Consider the following 22,513-nt stretch of genomic DNA (forward strand, 5'->3'; position numbering starts at 1 on the left):
TCAAATATGCTAAAATCATCACTGAAAATCCTTATCCCACTTTTACACAAGGAACTTTAAGACAAAGCACAGCAGAAATACAGTGCCATAATCATATTGAGTTTCTCCAAGTTATGTTTTTTCAAAGTACTTAGAGAATGATAATAATCTTCACATTTTCTGTTGTGAACATGTAACTAATCTAGAAAACATATCTAAAAAAAAAAAAATCTAGAAAAATACTTTTTTAAACTCTCCCTCTGCAAACAATAAAATTTCAGGGTCAAGCTCTAGCTCTAAACATGTGTACTCAATTTTCATACCCATTTATTTCAAAGGTCACACTGGTATTGACTTTTGATTTATTACTAATTCTTAAACATAAAGAGGCCCTTAAGCAAAAACACAGCCTAAAACACCAAAGTACACGTTTTATTACTTAAGAGGATCTGAATTGGCTCATTATACATATGACTCAAAGTCTTCCTAGGATATTATTAAATATTCTCTCCCCCACAGCTTACAGTAACAGGTGAGGCTCCAGGTGGCTGAGAGGTTTCCCCTATGTTACTATTAATACTGTCTAAGCAAGAGAAGTTGCACCTTCATGGCTGGTGACTGGTGCACAATAAATGAAACTGTGACTTATTTTGTCTCCCAAAAAATGAGTTTTACTAAAACTAAGTCACCAGTAAATCTGGCATGTTCTTTATATATGTAGTTTTCACATCTCCTGGCTACTACCTCAATCAGAGATGATTAGCAAAACAAAATTTCATTAATTTTGCTTGATGACTTCCAATTTCTTAAATCTAAGACAAGTTTATGTATATGTATATAGAAAATAACTGGTATTCAACAAAGCTTGTACCTACTAAAGATCAAGTCTTACTTGATCTGGTAGCCCAGCCACCATACATGTAGAGCTATTGCTCACATTTAAATTTTTTGAAGTGGTTTAAAATGAATACTTATTTAGGAATAATAAAAAGAGGGGCAGGGGTATGGAAATCAGAATGGAGCATGTATGTGAACAGCTGAAAGACAAGCAAGATACTGATCATTCTGAACTTTCAAAAGGGTCAAGGTAGTAAAAATTATGCAAAAATAAATTCAAGGGCAACTCAAGTAATTTATTTACACAACATACAGTGCAGTATATATGGTTTGTTATATGAGAAGTTCTTACAAAAATGTACATGTCACTTACTTGGGATATACACAATCCTAAATCAGAATTCTTAAACCTTTTCTGAGAAGTAGTATTTTTAACTGTAATTTAGTAAAGAGAGCAGAAGTGAACTGTGTTCCTGATTTTTATTTGTGTGTCAGGGAGGATAAGTAGGTCTGAAACAATGCATTTAGTATCACATAAAAAGAAGTCTTAGGACAGCACGAGTCAAAGGAATTCCTGGTAAAAAGTATTCAATAGTATCTGTCTAGCTTATTTTTTATTAAGAGATAGTAGTAGCAATCAACATAGAAGATAAACACAATTAATAAATACGTATTTTTAAATCTTTCCATTTGATATTTTATAGTGTACTTGCACGGGAAAAAAAATCTTAATGCAAGCTAACAGATGAGGACTTTAATAATAATGTATTATAATACTTTGTATTTCATCTCACTGAACATTAGTGAAGGGCATTTATTAAACCTCAAAGACCCCTGATGATTTAAACAGTAGTTTCATAATTGCTGAGGTACAGCTACTTTGGGCAAGCCACTGCAGTCAATTAGTGCAAGAAACGCTTTGATGTTACAAAGCAATTTTGCATGATGCAAACATTATTCTGCAGGACATATGAGTTGCCAGTATGTGAAGAAGGGAAAAAATTCACCAGCCTTTGACAATTAACTCTGCTTTCTTGGAATATCTTTACTCACGTTCTTTGAGCTTGTTAACGCAATGCTGTGAAATCTACATGAGAGGAAAATAAAAATCTTGGTGATACACAAAGTAATGTCAAGAATTTACTTTCAATTTCTTGTTTTGTCTGCTAGTATTTTGAGTTTTAATAGCTGAATCACAATAACACACTACTGTGACATCGTCAACCATCAGGAAATACATCTATTGGTTACAGCTATTGGAACAAACTGGTCGGAAGCCATCTTCTTATAAGACATTGTCATGGTTTGATAAGCACTTGAAACATTCAGACTTGCAAGACATTACAGTGATACTATTCAGGTTTTTGTTGATTGTTTGGGGTTTTTTTAATCTAAACTCACTAAAGCAAGCCCAAGAAGCGCCAGTAACATTTGTTTTGAAATATAGTATTAGAACATGGAAAGCACAAGCCCTAACAGAATTCAGTGAAACCGCAAAAATGACAAGTCACAACTGGGAATTATCTTGCCAGCCCCCAGCAGTGTCATCACAATGGAACTACCTAGCTGAATCCTCCACAGTTTTCATTACAGTATTTGCAAACATTATGTTTAACAGCAGTACTCCAGTGTGCCAGACACCACTTTGCACTGCAAATATCTACTTTTTGTATTGTAAAAATCAACTAAAACCTGTTAATTTCCAGGAATATATAGCTGATCACATTTCAATATCTAACTATAACTGCAGAGTCTGCAAGTGTCATGTTAGGACTGTTTTGCAGTTCTCATATTTAAATCTATCTACAAATCTAAACTCACAGAATGGTTGAGGTTGGAAGGGCTCTCTGGAGGTTATCTTGTCCAAGACCCCTACTCAAGCAGGACCACCTAGAGCTGCTTTCCCAGGACCATGTCCACATGGCTTTTGAATATCTCTGAGGAAGGAAATTTCACAATCTTGCTGAGTGACCTGTTACAGAGCTCAGTCAACCTCGCAGTAAAAAACTGTTTCCTGATGTTCAGAGGGCACCTCCCAGGTCCAGTCTGTGCCCATTGCCTCTGGTCCTGTCACTGGGCACCACTGAGAAGTGCCTGTCCCCATATTCTTTGCACCTTCCCTTCAAGTATTTATATCCAACCTTGGTAAGATCCCAAATTCACATTTTGCAAATCTTTCAGGAAATCCTGTCAGAATTGGTATTAGAATCTTAGAGAACTATCTAGCACTTGGTAAACAATGTAAAATTTGCTTGTCTAAAATAACTCATATTGGAACTTGTTGATGTCATTAAGATATGCTGAAATAAAAAAACCTTCTAAGAATCATAAAAAGACAACAAATAACCTTCTATGTAACTACTAAAAGATAGATAAGATGTTAATGATGAGCTATTTTATTTACAGAAATAAGTTTGCATGGACATGCAAATCAATAAATTACATGGAGAGAAAAAAATAATTTTATGTAAATCATATATCTATTCTCAGCCTACCTCCTCTCTAATGCTTACGCCAGCAGCTAAAAATGTTGATAACTTTCTAATTATAGCTTGCCCAATTTAAACAAAAGTAGGAATACACTACATTTGTTGTTTTAAATACCACATTGTTACCATCCGATCCGAAGAAGAAGATCTACTTAGATCCTCAGAACGTGAAGGCATAATTTTTATTCCTACTACAACTTCTCAGGACAAAACCAAACCTTTACAGAATGTATTCTGCTTAAAATTTGCAGTGAGAAACAAAATTTAAGCTCAAAAGAGGATTTCCCGCCCCCCCCCCCCAACCCAAACACTGACAACACTTCTCTTTCTAAATCTGCTTCCTTACAAGCAATAGTGTAAAGAACCTACCCTAAAGTACCACTTCCTTATGAGTCCATCAATATTTGCTGAGCTGACGTATTAACATTGCAGAGCTTTCCCTCGGCTTATCCAAGACGGAAACAACCGGTCAAGTCTTAAAACCAGGTAGGGGAAACTTCAAAGCCAAACACTGCTCCTATTCATGCTAGTGGAACGCACGTAAATATCCTATTTAGTAACTCTAGCTAATTTGGTAGTAGTCAAAGATAAACAGAGTTTTTGGAGGGTTCTTTTCCTGCACGAGATGGCTTTATTGATTAAAAAAAAACCACACAAAAAAAAAAAAAAAAAAAAGAAAAAAAAAACAAAAAACGGGAGAGAGCGAAAGGCAAGGCTGCCACATATCGAAGATGGAGTCACAGGGCGATGAGATGTGAAGCAGGACTGATCTGCCCGCAGAGAAAACAATCCCCGACAACACAGAAACCAGCCAGAACTGAATTCTCCTCCCACAAAAGGCACCGGTCAGGCGAAACAAAGCGGTTCGATAATTAGCAAGCCTTTACGTCCCTGTTTCGAACGCGGACAGCGGTCCCGCACGTACAGCTATGCAAACAAGTAAGCCAAACGCCAATCCGGCATACCTCGTTTATGCAACTCCCGGAGCGGAATGCCGTCTCCTCCCCCTCCATCGTAGGGCAGATACGGATCGGAAGAGACATCCATGGACGTGACGAACACGAGGCCCGCCCGCCGGCTCAGGAGGGCCGCGGCATCGCTCACGCAAGGGCTGCCGCGGGGGCCGCTGCCATGTTCGGCCGGGCCCGGCCTGCGCCGCCGCCGTGGCTCTGCGGCGCCGGGCTCTGCGGAGCGGGCTCGGCCCCGCCGCTGATGTCAGCGCGGGGCGGCCCCGGCACCTGCGCCTCCCGCCCGCCGCTCGGACGCGGCTCGGGCGGACGGCACGGCGGCGGCACGGCGGGAGAGAGAGGGCAGAAATCGCCCGCTGCAGCTCGGGGAGAACCGCCCCACCGGGCGCGGGCCCGGCCCCGCCGGCCCAACGGCGGGAAGGATGCGCTCGCCCAGGGAAACCCGCCAAAGCTGCCACCCTGTCAACAGGTGAACGGTGGGGCCCGGCTCAGAAAAACAGGCGAACCTGCCACGAAAGAGCTGCCCATAGTTCCTGCACCTTTCTGGAACCACGCCTGCTGACGCTTCTGAACACCTATAACCGCACTGTACCTGAAGGCAGGATTCATGCATTGCTGGGGGCTGGGGAGAAGCCTCCTTCCTAAGCATTTTATTTAATCTTTTCTAACATCAAAACGATTACCTCCAGGGAACAACAACATAACCTGCAAAAAGCCAACCCCTCTGCTCCATAGGATCAGCTCACCCCACTTTCATCAACCCCCTACGCCCCTTCACATAGAACTTTCAGTCCTATAGCAGTGACTGACAGATTTGAACATGTCATCAAAAAAATTAAAACAAGAATTTAATTACTTCTCTAGAGTAGCGTCTCAATATTATTATTATTATTATTATTATTATTATTATTATTATGGTATTACAACCGTGTAATATCCATACTCACACTACCAAGCTTGGGGTGGGGGCGGAAGAAAACGTAATAAACACAAATCCACACTTATCTTGCATTACTCTACACATTGATAAAATGGTCTGAGTCCCTTAAAAGTCACAGGCTCAAAATAGGCAACAACCCACATGAATGCTAAGCAAGGCATTCATGTGATGCATCATCAAGCAGTGGCTGCTACAGCAAAGCCCAAGCACTTCAAACAGCCAGTATCTAAAGACAGGAGATCTCACACTGACTACATGCTTCCATTTGAAGCACATACTATTCCATAATCAATCCATATACCATTTTATGTTTAATATATGATCTCGTCCTGGTCCTATCTTGCAATTGCTGATAAGAAAAATTGATAAGAAACCTATTTTACATGAGATTTCTACAGGTAGTCCATTGGTAATGAAATACATATGGAAGGTGGAAGGCATGCATATTGTTTTTCTTCCCCTTCAGCAGGCAGCAAAGTTAAATATACTGCATGCCTACTGTACCAAGGCCCAGCTTCCAATTCATTCACACAGCAAACAAGGAATTAATTTTATTGTGTATACCTTTGCACCTCTGTGTGACAGTTATTTTAGTTTTCAAATGCATTAGTTTCTTAAATATTTTCCCTTATATTTTCTTAGGCAAGTAATTTCTTCTATAAGCCAATATTACAAGATGTGTACTGCAAATGATCATTTTGAGGACAGAACAGGACATAAAGAAACAGTACGTTTCCTTCACAGGCTTGTAAAGATATTAAATGTTAAAAATATGGCTCTGATACAAACATTGATAAAATGCTGGTATCTCTATAGGTGGAAAAACAAGTGAGAAGGGGGGGGAAGATGAACATATAGCAAGATATGTTTCAAAGCCATAAAGACTACCTTATCTCCAAGACAAAGGAAATCCCTGAGCCACAGATACTCAATTCTAAAAAACAGCTTCATTTGCTATCACCTATACAAACAAATGCTTTTTTTAAGAGTGGCCTCCCACAACCTTTTCAACAAAAACCCAGAATCTTTAAGATCTTGTACATCCAAAATTTTCAGAGCAATTATGCATTATCAGCATTTATTTTTGCCTGTGAAAAGACAAATCTAAGCACCTCAATTTCAAATTATCCATACCCCTTATTTCTAGAGAAGTACAACAGAAATCCCTGAGCATTCTTAACTCCTTACCTCAACAGAACCTGGAAGTAGTCTGTAATCTCATTGTAAGGCTCTAAATAAAAAGTTATTCACAGCAGGAAGAAATACAACAGTTTCTGTAACCTGAAGCAAGAATTATTACAGAATGAACCGTTAGTCCATTTATTATATGGTGATTATAGATGACAACACTATAAATTCAACTTCATACTTGAGAAAATATGAAATAAAGGATATAAAGGACTTGCGTTAACAAAGTCTGGAAAATCACCTCTACTTTAGGAGTTTGATTTGGTTACTGAAAGCCTGGATTGTCTTACAACTAGTAATAAAAATCAGTCATAGCGAAGAAATGGCTCAAACAAATGGTTTTGTTGGCCTAAACCTGTTCATTGGACTAAGCTGAATGCAAAATTTCTGCCCAAGACTGAAATCCAGTTTGAGTTGGAAAAGGTGAAGGATATAATTTGTTGGAGAGCATATCTGATCAACTGTGGATATGACAGAAAGTCATAACAAGAAGTCTGCAGTATAAAATAGATTACTTCATCATTACTTCATCTTTGCTACATTAAATTTGAAGAGTCTACCTAATATTAAAAAAACCTAGCTCTTCAAAGGTCACTGCTTATAGACTGGCTCCCAAATACACTCCTTTGTCTACTTTTGAAAAGCAGAACTATCATTTTCCCTTCTCAGTTATCAGCAGCTTTTGTTTTCATTGCTCATACCCATCATCACTGTGTGTATTCCCTTTCCTACAACACCATGAAAGGTGATTTTAGGTTTTGTGTTGTTTTGGTTTTCTTAAGAAAGAAAATACCATGCATACTTATGTGACAATCAGTCTTTTTTTTTTTTTTTTTTTTTAAAATATCTAAACACCTATACAATTTAATCTTTCAAAATTATGCTTTTTCTACCTGATCTGAAAAAGTGCATGGCTTGAACTGTCTGACAACTTTATAGCCCAAAAAGTATGTCAGTTATTTCTGTTGTTAAGTTCTGGAAATTCCAAAGTTATAGCCAGTGAAATGGTGTCTCTAGCTAAATATGTATTTTGGGTATTATGGAGTACAAAATATTATGAACACTTGTAAGGCCTAAAGCAAGTTTAACAATAGCCTTATTTTAAATGGGTAAGAGCCCCTTCAAATTGTCACTTTACTACATAGAACAGCTCACACATAAGCAGCAGGTTTGTATAGCAGCTTGTTTTCCAAATTTCATCGCAGTAATTATGGACTGAAGTCTCAATCCCAGAAATCCTCCATGCCCAAATAACTTCACACATCTGAGCGCTCCCATTGTTCGCCGCAGGTATAGGCTGTGGTTAACCGTAACTTCTGCACCTGTCTTTGCAGAAACCCATTGTTCTGAAAATAATTGGAATGTACACAGGTGACACACCTTTATAGCATACCAAGAATGACAAAAGACACTTTTTTCCTCTCTCTATACTTTTCCAGTTTAGGTAAAGAGAAGAATCATATTCAAGGCAAAGTATTTGACAATATAAGAAGAAGTCAGAGGTTATACAAATCAGATACACCCAGAGAAATAGGATTTGATGGGACAAAACAAGGTCAATGAAAAGAAAGGCAGTACAACAGAGGTATCACAGCCTGCTTACCCAAAGCTGGAGGGATGACCTTAACTCTGAAGCACTTCACACCATACCATATTAAAAGGTAAGCTAGGTTTAAAGAAGGCAGCCAAGCACCTTGCTACATGTAAAATAAACATGCTCTCACTTCTCCCAATTACTTGCTTTGTTTAGGTGACAGACTATGTAACTTTGTCACACCAGATGATGAAAATTAAAATAGCATCTTTTATGAAATTACAAATAGAAATTTCAGGATGTTGAATGATTTCATCAGCATAACAGATACCAAAAACGTGAATTACTTGTAATTACAAATGTTAGTGTGACTGATGCAAGAGATTTTGGTGACTCTTAATTGTCATTTTCTTTCCTATTATTATTCAAAACTAAAGCTTCTCTTTCAGCAGAGCTAGAAGATAACGCTCTCTTGAAAAATGCTACCCATAGAGCACTCACCAAAGTAGCTACCATGTCCAACCATTCTGAATGTAACTGATATATACCTCCTCTTGAAGGGTGGGCATGAAACCATCTTACTACATAGTGCCCAAAGTATATATAAAATGTCTCAAAACCCTCTGTGTCTCTTCAGTACTTCTTTCCATCTTTCCTCTCCTGCCTCTTCTCCCAATTTCTTCTTTCATTAACACTTTTCTCAAGCCATGCAGCCAAATTAAGCCCAGGTCTAACCACTCTACCAGCTTGACTTCTCTTAACGTCTCAGTTTACTATCTTGCAGCCCCTTCAGCCTGACTTTTTGTTCATTCTGCATAAAATCATACAACTTTCTCATATGGGTCACACAGAGCCTGCTGCAAGAATGTGAAAGATGATAAAAGGACAAGCACTGTTCTCTCAGTTCTAATTCCCAGACATGGTCCAGGATGATATAACAAAGAGACACAGAAAATGTGGAGGATGGGAAGAGAGAGAAAAAAAGTACAGTTATAGATAACTTCAAATTGATACACAGTAAAAAACAAGGATAAATTATTTTATAAGTATTGTGAATATGAGTCTTGAACTTCATTCCTTCATTAGTAGAATTCTGTCCTTGATCAGTATATATCAGGCTATATATAGAAGACTGTTACCATTGCCATCTCATCAAAAGCTCCAATAAGGCAGACAGATATCAGGAAAAAATTTAGACCATATATAATATAAAAGCAGGAGAAAACAAATTTATGGCATATGTTGTTGAGTAGTTTAAGGCAGATGGGGTTTAAGCAACACAGAAGTACAAAAAAAAAGCCCAGAAGAAAGTATACAGGAGTAATACATAGTAAGATTTTTCCCTATTTGCATTTCATTATATTTGTATTATTATAGAAGAAAATACCTTCTTAATCACAGTTTCTTTTTTTCATAATTACTTGTATCCCACAAATTTGTTACTTAATTTTGCTCACAATCATTTCACCCACCAGAGAACACTTTAGTTCAGGTTCTCACCTAGTAAAGTCACTTTTTACTGGCCAACCACAGGTTTTTGTATTATACTCCTACAGTTTTGTATAACTTCCAGTGGTGCTTTATTCACTGTCCAGACACAGAAGGTGGTAATTGAAGTCAAAGCCAACCAGCAAACAATGCAGTAGAACAGGTCACATAGCCACAACCACATTGTGTAATCAATTCTGAGACTGACTTCCTCTCAGGCAAGTTGAACCTTCACTGCCAATCAGTAAAGGTTTCCCACTGCCATGCAAAACTTCAGGGCAGAAGGAAAAAATAGACTTTAAAAAGGAGAAATAATAAAATCATAATGCAGCATTAACACCTAAGACTAAAAATAAAGTGGAGGGGGGGAAAAAATAGTTTGGTCCCTAAAGACTGGTTTGACATCTTGGCCCAAAACACTGAAAACAAGACTAGTATCTCAGTTTTCTTTCTACTTCTTTCTGGGCCTGCCTGTAACACTACTTAACATATAACGCAATGAGGCTGGAAGAAAACACTTGACATCAACAGACTACACAGCAGCTGTGATAAGTTAGTCTTTTTAGTCTTTGGGGTTTTGTTTTGTTTGGGGTTTGGTTTTTCTCTTTGCTTGTTTTTTGGGTTATTTTTTGGTGGTGGGTTTTTTTTAATTGGTCAGCTTTACACTGACATTAGAAATATCTACTTCTCTGTATTAATCACATGAGAAGGACTTGGAAGAAGAGCAAGTTATTTTCTGCAAACAAGTTGCTCTCTCTGATTCTCTAAGAGCCTCTTAACTACTTTCTATATTTTTCTGTACTTTTTGTTTACAGGGTAGGCTTTTACTAAGAAAAGAAGTACTGCTGCATTTTCACCTCTGCATATGTGTTCTCTTCTCACACTCCAATTTGCTAAAGCTATAGTTACAATACATCAACAGGAAGATTTGGCATCCTTCCCTGAAGTTCACTTCTCCCCTTTCTCAGACTAGCCAAAATTCTGCTGCACAGATTGTTCTATTTTTCCTCATACCTAAATGCATACAGGGATTTATGTCTTATCTGCTCCACTGCCCTTATTCTGTTTTAGGGTTGTTTACTGTTGGCCACTATTTCCTATTTGGTGTTTGAAGCCTAATGCAGGGGATAAAATTCTAGCACAAGGTGTTAGATACAGCACTGTCCTGGTTCTGGCCCAGCTCAGCAGGAGGGGCACAACCAAGACACTGTCATTCCATACTCATGTCATTGCTGGGGCAGAGAAATGGGACTCTCTAATCTCCAAGATGGGTATTCCTTTCCACTTGGGAAAACATGGCCGCAGTAGGGCTCCGTCAGGTGAGGCTCTGAGGTGAGAATTTTTGCATGTGAATGATTCTCTTTTTTTTTTGGTAAACATTTGTTATTACCATTGTTGCTGTTACTGTTCTTGTTTTCTTATCTCATTGCTATTTCCATTAAATTGTTCTTATCTCAAGCTGTGATTTTTGCCTTTTGTTCCTCCAATTCTCCTCTCCATCCACCCACAGGGGTGGCAGGAACAGGGGGAAGGTGGAGTAAGCAGTATGATTTGGAAGGTCTCAGTGGAGAACTAAACTGGGGAGTACCACTCCTAAACCACAACAGCCATATAGATATATATGTTAAGCTTACTTTCTAGAATATTACATCTTCTTCATAAATAAGTTTTGTGAACATAGTGTCAACAGCAATTCTGTATGTTGTTAATACATAATATTCACATTATGTCAGGTATATTTGAATTCCATTTACTATGGGCTCAGTACTTAGTAGTGGTCAAAATAAACTACTCCATTTCTAGGACATGTCCATCCTCCAAATGCTGTGTTCTGACCCCTTGCTTAAATTAGAGATATTAGAAAGAGAAAGGGGCAGTGAAGAAAATCCAAAGGATGGGATAGCTACAAGGTCATATCAAGCAAACAAGAAGACCTCAACCTGAAAAAGACATAACTGAGGAGAAGAAAAAATAAGTAGCCATGGAAATAAAATTTTCACCATCTGTTCTAATAACAGTGACAGCACCACGTAATTCATGTGTTAATCCTTGTTAGTTTCTACATACGTATGGCCACTGCATGATAGGCTTATCAGGGTATTTGTGTATTTGGCACAACAATCAAGTCATCCAGGTTTCAGGTCACCCTGTTCTAGTTTCATATCAAACCTTTTCCTATCAACAGCAGTTTCACTTCAATAAGCTAATAATATCCCCTAAAACTTTTTGTATCAGCAGAAATATTTTCTGAAGCTATAACTGTAGATGAAAATTAAAAATCACAAAAGAGAGCTTAAGCATTTATGCCATACAAGGCAGTGACAAGGAGATAAGTGACAAGGAGATCCACGTGTCAGTCCACACTAACACATGGGCCAGTGTTAACCCAGGTAAGACTCTGGCACTTACATCTGCTCTCAGCAGTACTTGTACCTGGATTTAGATTCAAAAGAAAGAAAAGAAGGTGTTGATTTACATAACATGTAGCTAAACTATGAGAGCTTGCAAAGGATGATCTGGGTGCTAAAGAACCATGTTTGTGAGAAAAGCTCAGTTCAAGAAAAATACACTGATAAGGACTAAAATGAAAACCCACCACTCAGATGAGAGAGGCCATCAGCTAGACAAAAGCTGCTGTACAAGGACTGTGATGTCTATCTCTTACCCTGTTCTTACTCTTCCTTAAGCACTAACTTTTAACCTGTGTCAGAGACAGGATGCTGAGCTAGGTAGATTGTGGTTTGACTCAGTACAGCTGTTCTCTTGTTTCAGGGACATCGTGATATCGTCTTTCAGACTAATATTTTTGTTTAATCCAAGCAGATGAAAAGCTTTCATTTTAAAAGGCTGGTAAGCAAGAATAATCTCAAAGGCAGTAAACAAGAGTACAGCCCAACATCAATTTGGTTAAAATCCTATCTGCCTTCTTTGGCTGGCTTGAGAGAACAAATCAAAACAAAAATGGATAAATTAAATATTATTAAATCTGTAGAAAAAAAGTCTATATAGTTTTTAAAGATTTTATAGACATATTATACTGAATTATTTTATTCTACATTTCAGACTCTTCTTTCTGCATATATGCATCACACTTCCTCTGTTTTCATTCCTTCACTTTACACTATTCACACAGTTAGTCTGGGAGAAGGACATACACATACTAACACTACACCAAGCTGTCAAGTTGGGAAGAACTTCCTCAGCAGCATCTGTTGACAAAGCCAATGTGCTTTAAGCACTTCAGAAGAGCTGCAGAAGAAAGCCAACAAAATTATATAGTATCAGAAAGATGGAAAGAATGGATTATTAGTATTATAATTTATCCTCTTTCAGAGCATCAGGCTCATGCTAAATAAAACTTTGGCAGGAAGGACTGGTGAGACCTTTCAAGGATTGTTAGTAGGATTGACAAACAAGTCCTCAAAGAGCTGACCATGGTATTTAAGAGAAATTTAAATGATAATTATTTGTTTTCAAACATTTAAAAGAACAAGAAACTACTTGGTTACTAAAACACTACACACAGTGCCATAATTTCTATCCCTTAGAAAGCCTAAGGCCACACCAAGCCATTTATAACCTGAAGGCCTAAACTAACACTATAGCATCATTACAGGCTGTTCAACTACAAGAGTATCAAGTGAATTTACATTTTGGACAATAACTACAATAAAAAAACCAAACAAACATTAGAGTTCATCAGGAAATCACTGGCATAATAAATGGATACTCATTGACATTCACTCATTAAATAATGACATCTCCTAACTAAGATAAAACATTTTTTTTTCCTTAAACTAAGAATCTTTCAGTTGGGGGGGGGGGGTGAGCGAAGGGGTGTTGACAAGAATTTTTAAATCCTTGAAGAACCTTGCTTATTAGCCCAGTTACCCATGTAAACATAATGTATAACACTTTCTGTTCCAGAGAGGTGGGCAAAAATCAACTTCATGCATTACTAATTAAAAAAGTAGAAGAAATCATAGTTTGATACTTTCTGATATCCTATGTTTAGCTGCATTAGTAGTACGAACCACAGGCAAAATGTCTGCAACCTAACTACAATGCAACAGAAAAAAAAGTGAATTATAACTATTTACTGACAATTTAATTTAATTCAATAAATTCACTGTGCCTCATGCTTTCCCTTGTGATCACAGCACGTCATGTTATCTCATGCTTCGATCTGTATGCCATCATTTGGGAGTGAATACACTCCTGCCTTAAAAATGGCAATGAGCTCTTTAATGCAAATATTGCTAATTTGGAAAATACCCTGTATGTAACTTAGGAAAGTGATATGTCAAACTGTCATAATGACTATTCAGCCAAGTCAGTTTTGTAACACATGGATGGAATGGATGGATAATAAAAACAATGCCAGTGGTGCAAAATTACATCAAAGACTCTTCTTCATATCAACTGTGAACTATAGGAAGAACCATTAATGCAATTTCCACATATAAAGAATACAACCAAAACAGTAAACTATTTTGTTCTTTTCTTTAAATTCTTCCTTCTATTTATAAAGGGCAATAACTAAATAGAAACAAGCATACATATGAAACAACATTGATATATTGTTGGAAAAGATAACTAGCTCTTGCTTGAAAAATGATCCACTCCTGTGTACAAAGTTCTTTATTATACTGAATCACCTGCACTTGCTGAAAGTTGCATTCTGTTCCTGAAACAATGATGTAATATTGTAAGATTTTTAGTATCAGTATTTAAGGCACTGAAAATGGATTGTTTAGGTCTCTCTCTTTAGGCAAGGGACTCCAAATCAAGGTTAAGGAGGTTTTAGGAGAGATGCAGTGTTTTACACTATGACCTGCTGGCATTTTCTTTTCTTTTTTCAGTGGCAATGAGATAGTAGTAAGGAGAGTAGCGGCTGTAGCAACAGCTTTTGAATTACCAGTTTACAGGTTGTCATACTAAGGTTAAGTATTGCCAATTTTATGTTAACACCATATGTCAAATTGTAAACTGTCTCTACACTCACAATAAAAATAAAATAAAATAAAGCAACTAAGCTCCTTCAACTGAAGCAGGAGTCTCTATAGCTACTGAGAAGAACCAAGCTCATTCAGGACTTAGATTCCCACAGACAGATCAAAGTACCTTGACATGTAAACACCAGTGAGGTCATTTGTTTGCAAACCATTTTTACTGCAAATAAGGTTTAATCATCTGACTTCAGAAAGTGCCTTGAAAAAAACTGCAGTCTGACAAAAGTACAAAAATCCACCTCCTACTGAGCTTGCCCTACACTTAAATAAAAAAGTCAAAACTGATGTTGTCCTCTCTTATCATATAAAGAGCCCTCAATTCTGAGCAAAATTATGGAGACCTCTCATACCTTGCTGGTTGGCTAACCCTGAGTCATAAAAGGAAAAAGTCTGAACTTTTGAAGAGACTTATAACACCCTTCAAGCCCAGCTAATAGCCAAGAATTGTGATTCTCTCAAACTTTGGGGACAGGCAAGGCAAACCACTGCTGAGAAAAAAAGAACTGATTAGACATTCTCATCACATTCCATAGTTAAAATATTAATCTAATACTATATTTCGATTCTGGAGATTTCATTTCTGTTTAGAAAGAATTCTTTTTTCCCCTCTGCTAAGTTGATGGGAAACAATGATAATGAACTATCCTAGTGTAAGATTTTCTTTAAAAGCTAAATAGTATAGCTCTGTAAAATTTAAACCAGTAAATATTAGCTTATATGACTTAACTATTAAAGAGCTGATAGCTTTCCAGAGTTAAGTACAAGATCTTTAAACTGACCTAGCAAGAAGCAGGGCAAACAGTCTAAAAATAAAACACAGATATGGATGTACATTCTCTGTACAAGCTCTGGTAACACATCCTCCATACAAAGAGGCAGATGTTTCCACCTCAGTATAAAATCATCAAACTCATTAGCCAGCCCTTTAACAAGGAAAAACACTAACTTCGGTAGTACAAAGTTTTGATAAACAACAAAAGCAAGTTTTGTTCAAAGCTGACAGGCAGCGTCCCTTCAAGGCAGGGCTTTGGTAAAAGCCATCCAAGCCCCCATATGCATGGCAATGTAATTATTTACCATCATAAAATACACTACACTCAAAGAATTCACAATTTCGTGATACCTACTTGTTCTCCATAAAACTGCCACTGAAAATCTGTCATTCATAAAAAAAAAAAAAAAAAAAGGCTACTGGGGAGCATAACAGGCATTGTACATATATATCTGTTTGGCTTACAATACCACATCATCACAATTTCTGTATTTTCCTCATATAAGACACTAAAGGACAGGTCACATACATGCTTTCAGACAGTGCTAAGAAAAGCAAGATTGTTTTACAGCGTTGATTTTAAGATAATGGTGATTACTCAACACAGAACTGTCCACAACCTTTCAAATAAGACGACAATAAAAAGACAAATTGCTATCAAATAAATATTAAAGAAACCTAAGAGTCTAGGTGACAGGACTTTCTGATTACTGGTTTCAGTTAACATTCATTTGTTTTATCCCATATAGCATCAAGAGATTTCCCACATAAGACAAAAAGTATATGAAGTTAGCACTGCTTCCCAACGTCATCCAATTTCCACAAGCTTTCAACAGAAGGCATATTCACCACTGTGTAAGTGCTCCAATGGCTTTCTAAACCTCAGTTAAGTACTTAAGTATGAGTGGTAATGTGAATAGCAGTACAGTGCAGCTTTAAAGAATTGCTATCCTGAGAGCCAAGGGACTGAGCAAGCCTAGTGAAATAAACAGACTTCTTCAGTTAACCTACTACCCTCTGAATGAGAGGGAAAGACTACAATTACTTTAGAAATTCCATACTGTTCGACTTTCATCTACATAACATATGTGCAACTTATGTTTCCATTTTCATTAGCTGAAAAAAGAGGAAAAATAAAGGAAGAATATTTCTTAATCCTTCATTTTCTCCTCACTGTATGGTCTTGATTTTTTAAAAAATCTGTAATTCTATACTTTATTACATAAACTGTAAAATGTTGATGTGCATTCTGTTGTCCATGGCAGATTATGCAGACTGTATAAATTCATGTCTGTGCTCATTTGTACCACCATCTTACATTCTGCAGTTATGCAGTTTTCAATCTATCTGCATTATTTCCACAATCATTTTAACTACAAATACATTATTGCCATTTTACTAATGATGCTAAGATACCAGGCTTATAAATTCTTCCAGTCCCACGGACTTAAGCCACACCATACTTTTAAACAGGGGTCCTGATTTTGGCAGGTTCAGCCTGCTAAAGCACAGAGCTAGACCTGAGGCCTCTGCATTTACATCATGCTCTGGAGGGCCTGCAGATCTGAGAAGCATGTAATGTTCCAGTTACTGGGATGGTCCTGCCCTTCCTCAGGAGGCTGGAAACATTCCATATTGTCCACATTGAATCCATCTGCACTTAGACTTAACAAAAATACAGCTAAAGGATGAGAGCATTTAAATAATAGTAACAATAATAATACCGAAACCCAAACATTTGATGCTAAGTGAGTGAGAAAGAATTACAAAATGGGCACATGCAAGAAAGCCCTTGTTTGGTCTTCTCAACGATATTTTCTGTATTAAAAACACAAAAGAAAAAAAACCTGACTCATTTGGACACTGAAGGAATGAGAAACACAGTTGTTCACCTCCTGAATGGAAATCTATGCGTAACATTTTTCGAAGCAAGCTCTTACCACCCTAAAATGAAAACTAACATCAGATTCCAATCTACTACTAACATATTTATTGTGATTTGCTGTACAATAAAACATTGTCCATGTAGAGAAAATTTACTTAAATAAAATCATAGGGCTTATTACTATTGCTGCCTTTTACAGGGAGTCTAGAACTGGGGCAAGCAGGTAAGTCATTTGCAAATAAATAAAGTTCTAGGAAAGAAAATACATTCATATTTATGTACCAACCCACATTTTGTTACTTCAGTGTTAGAACAAGATGGGAGCTGCTGGCATGTGCAGCACTTAGCACTGATTTTGACAATCCAATCAAAACAACCACCTCATCCATTTGGACTCAATTTATGGATCTGATTCCACAACAAGTAAAGGGCAGAACACTGGCTCTGAAACTATTAATTTTACTGTAAACTCATTTCTCTTTCATGCTTGAAGTGATGGAAATTATTTATATGAACAATAACCAGAGTAGCTTCAGACTTTCAGTACAGGTTGTAAATACAAGCCAGACAAGCAAGGCACTCACTTTATTAAAAGTGCCAGATACTTAGAACAAAGAATTATATATAGAAGCCAGCTGTCCACCTAATAATTTCTCAACTCTTAAACACCAGACTTAAGCACGCTGGTGTTCTCCAAGTAATGTGCCAGAAGAAATACGTAGATTGAAGGTGTGCTGGCTTTTGATAGCAGTATTGGTATACAAGTTAAACAACTGCACATTCAAGACATAGCTAATCAGACAGAAGGAATACAGGTGAGAAGGATGCTTATAAGAAATGGCACAACCATCAGTACAGGGCCAGCATCCGACTGCTAAGTGCAACAAAGACAAAACATATGGAGGAAGAGACACTGCAGGGAAGGAAAACAACTAAATGCTAATGGGAGAATAGGAAAAGGCAGTAAAAAAGAAAAAAAAAAATAAAAAATCCAGGAAGCAGAGTTTGATTTTAAACAAAGTGAGAGGAAGTGGCCAGACTATACATTTAACCAAGTTTAGTATCTTCAACAGAAATTACTTTCTTTCTCTCCTTCAGTGCACCTCTGACTATTGCTAAATCAACGTTAATACTTTCACTACATGAATTATTTCCTTAAACTTGAAAAAACAAAGGGTTCCCAGTTCCCTCTTCTTTGGGTTACTTAAGTGCTTTTATAGTGTTCAGAGTAGAAAGTTTTCTTTGCAACTTTTTATTTAGTCAAAAATTCAGTTCATATTGTGTTTTCTGTCACTTCTAACAACACCTCTATTTTTGCCTCTTTTCTACAGAGGTGAAGCTGAATGAAGCAAAACAGATTTATCTCTAGAAGTAATGATTAAAACAGCCTATTAATTTTTGCATCGAAGAAATATTGGACACATTGAGAGTTCAAAAATCCCGTTAAAGTGAAGAAAGACCAGGTAGCTGCAGAATAGCCATCCTTCTAATTGACAGCAAGTTTTACATTTGTCAGCAGCATGTTAATATCTGCCTTGTATCAGAAGCCATCCCTCACAATGTAATTGTTAGGCAAGCACACAGAAGAATTTTTAAATTTTTTAATTTAAAGTCTAAATTTAAACCTTTCAGATTTAAAGCCTCTCTCTGAAGGACAGGTTAGCTTAACAGAAAAAGGATCAGATTTGGTCATATAAAACCAAAACAAAAAACAACAAAAAAACCCTACAACACACAAAAATACAACCCAGAGAAAATTTTAAGCTGAAATTAACTTACCAATGGATGCATCACCATCCAAGAGATTGTCATCTTCAGAGGTCTGAAAATCCATAATTACACCTGCTCCATCTAAAAGCTCTTCATCGCTGCTTGCACTGGTTATGCTGTTGTAACTGTTTCGATAGTAGCCTCTATGAAACAGCTGCTCAGACTCCATTTAGCTGCTTTATAACCTGTATGTATATATATTGAAAAAAAAAAAAAAAATCATTTCCTATTGGAATATTCATAAAAACACCGATAAATTTCTATCAAAATCAAACAAGAGTATTTCATGCTTTGGGAAAACTTGTTATGGTGACAATACTACAAGTTACAAAAAGGTAGCAACAATACAGAACAAATATAATCAAACTGAAGAACAGAGAGCTAAAGCAGGATATCTTACCTTTTATGACTAGAGAGAGCAAAGAAAGTAATGAGCACATGGCCATAGAATATTGTGGAAAATCTAATTGAATACAGCGCAGGCAGGAAGTACATTGGTAAAGGAGAACAGTGAACAAACAGCTACATTAATAGCAGAAAAAGCATGTTAGGCTGTGCAGTCTAGTACCACAGGCATTTTTATGCTCCCCAATGTCAGACATCCTGCATATCTTTCAAGCTCTACAATTAAAAGGTCAAGCAGAGAAGCGAGTCAGCTGAGGGAACCACTTCCACTGCAGAGACATGTCTATGGAAAAGACAAAATAGGCCAGTAAAAACCCAGATTTACAAGACACTGCTGACAGCTGATCCAAGCAATCGGTAAATTTCCAGAATGTGCTCTGTTATTCCACAAAAACACTTTTCTGTATCGCAAAGGGATGTCAGGGAAAAAAAAAAAAAAAAAGTCAGCTAAAGTTTGTTATTTCCCCAGAAGGGGGGTAGAGTGAAAACTTTAAAGTACTCTTCCAGATTCCAGATTACAAATTTGCTTTAAATATTTCAAAGTCAAAAATAACTAAAAAAAACCCCACCAACAACAAAGAACCCAGTAAACATAATCAACACAAAAACCCACAAACCAATAGAAAACCACAATGATTGATCTTAACAAAATAGCTCTTTTTCAAACTAAGAATCCTGATTAATTAAAAAATCTGTTTAAAATTCAATTTTTCTGCTCAGTACTAACAATTAAAAGGGAGTCATCTGTCCTCTTAACTCTCATATCTCTTCGAACAAACCCTACTTGAGTACAGCACTTGGTGAGAATGCTATGTATCCATGAAACAAAAGGAGATGAAATTAAAATTATCTATACAAGCTTTATACATAAGAATATATTCTACAGGAGAGGAAATGGGGTGATAGGAACCAAAGAGTAATGGTTTAACTGTTAAGAACTTTCAAAAGTAACTGTTCGCTATAGTCAGGCATTCCATATATATTTATCATCTTATTTTTAAGTATCCAACTACTGCATATTTTAAGAACAGACCAATGTGACAGAGACACTTCCCACACCCATTCTTAAATTAAAATTTTAACATGTATCCATGTATGTATGGGGGGTCTATGTCAGAACACCTGCCCAAAAGATGAAAGCAGAATTAAGCTTTTATCAATGAATTCTAAACCTCACATATTAAATTAATTTAAAATCTTGCATCACTTTCAGTTTTTAAATAGATCTGCCCTTCAGAAAGAAATTTTAAACTCAAATTACCAGAATTTTAAAATATTTCTAAAACAAACGCCATGTTATGGCCACTCTCTTTCTTAGTCTCACCTGCATGAAAATTGCATTGACATTTTTACCACAGACTCAGCATATTTAGCTTTAATTTATTTATTCTGTCTGCAACACGAAAATATTTAAGCAGTATGAGAACATCACTCATCTTCCAAATTCCAGATTTGGAAAATGGATGAATGAATTGTGAGAAATTTCTCACTGTATTTTTTTTTGACCACTAGTAGATTATTTCTTTGCAAAAAGGCACAAAAAAAAAATCTTAATACTCCAAGTGAAGCTTCAACCACAAAAATTCTTAAGGATACTCAATAATTCAAACTTAAAATTTAGGGAATGCTTATGCTAACCTTTACAGAAATATATAGGCACGTTCTCTGTAGCACTCAAAAAACCCATCAAGAGCTTTTTTTCTTTACTGTGAGAGCAGTGATGTACTGGGACAGCCTGCTCAGAGGAACTGTAGATGCCCCATTCCAGGAAATGTTTAAGGCCAGGTTGGACAGGGTTTTGAGCGACCTTCTAGTAGAAGGCGTCCCTGCCCATGGCAGGAGAGCTGCAACTAGATGTTGCTTTAAGGTCGCTTTAAACCCAAACATTTCTGTGATCCTCAGGAAAGGATCTTGGTCAAATTTTAGGTCATCTTTGTAGAAAAATGTTATGAGAAGCACTGCCAGTTAACTGAAGCTATTTGAGTTTAAAAATCAAAAAAAACTATTTGGGTTTATGTAGTAGGTTCCTAGGTTGTCTTGAAATAGAAGATAAAAAGCCAGTTTCCAAAAATATCCATAGGTAAAGCTTAGACTAGTTTCACTCACAGCTGCTTCCAAAATAAAGCTGACACTCATGGAATAAAAAGACATACTCAAATATGAACAGAATCACTTAGAAAAAGGAACACAGGAAAAGACAATACTTGTAAAGCACAGTCTTGGCTTTAAAACTGCACCAAAACCTCTCTATATCTATATTTATGTTCTACTGAATCATAACAATCTTCTTTAAAAACACTTAATATAACAACAGCTCAAAAAATTCCTTCATTTTTATGAAAAATACCAGTATAGAATATCATCACTACAGACCTTATCTTCACAGAAGCAGAACCTTTAATAAATACTCATTTTGACAGTACTTTTTATCTCCTCAGCTTTAACAAAACAAACAAAAAAAGGAAGCCAACCACTAAAACCAGAGAGACTAATTACCGGATGAATACCGAACTCATGCTTCTGGTCATATGATGCCAAACATTAGGGGCACTGACTTTAGTTTTTGTAAAATATTTAAAACCATTGCATCTCCACTCCCTACAATGTCATAACCAGAAAGATTATGGCTACCCATAGATGTGACAGCTGAAGAATTACACCCACTGGCACAAAGATATCAGCCTACCTGATGGAAGGCGTTGCTTCATTCACACCTAGTCACTAACATGAATACTTTTAATAGCATTTCACATTCACCACCTTATTGATGTGAATACTTTAACAGCATTCAACCGAACTGCCTGGATTATCTGAAAACTCCAATTTAAACTTACTAAACTACCACCATTTATTGATACATTAGAAAAAACTCTATCAGAGTTGAGGAGTAGTCTCCCACAGAGGTACAGTAACAAGCAGCTCCATGAGTGCTAAAGTCTTGGAGGGGTTTTCAGTCAATAGTTTAAAAAGAAGGAAACAAAACAAAAAACCCAAACAAACAAAAAAACCCACCAAAACAAAAAAAAACTAACAACAAAAAAAAACTAACAACGTAGTTCCTTAGCATGAAAATACATATAAGTTACAGTACTAGTTTCTAAACTAATGGGCCAGTACCTACAGATGCAAATATTCGGTCCAGGAGAGAAAAGATGAAGAGCTCCCTTGGCAAAAATAAAAAGAATCTGGTGCTCCTTCTGTGATCATACTCAAATGAGAAATAACATAGCAACTCATTAAGATAAC

General features: G+C 36.8%; 1 protein-coding gene across 6 annotated transcripts in view; it reads right to left on the reverse strand.

Moving 5' to 3' along the window:
- Window positions 1-22,513, reverse strand: part of CLCN3 (Cl-/H+ antiporter 3) — a 62,204-nt gene that overhangs the window by 32,065 nt on the left and 7,626 nt on the right. For 4 of the 6 annotated variants that reach the window (XM_086890365.1, XM_086890363.1, XM_086890364.1 and 1 more), the window contains exon 2: window positions 18,872-19,047. In XM_086890365.1, the coding sequence (XP_086746491.1) occupies window positions 18,872-19,031 (160 nt within the window). In that variant the 5' untranslated portion in view covers window positions 19,032-19,047. Of the gene's footprint in view, window positions 1-4,270; window positions 4,640-18,871; window positions 19,048-22,513 lie in introns of those variants that run through there. The other 2 variants (XM_023924960.2, XM_023924958.2) reach the window with 1 other exon arrangement.

The sequence above is a fragment of the Cyanistes caeruleus genome, chromosome 5 (assembly GCF_971803275.1).
Source record: "Cyanistes caeruleus chromosome 5, bCyaCae1.hap1.1, whole genome shotgun sequence".
Lineage (NCBI taxonomy): Eukaryota > Metazoa > Chordata > Aves > Passeriformes > Paridae > Cyanistes > Cyanistes caeruleus.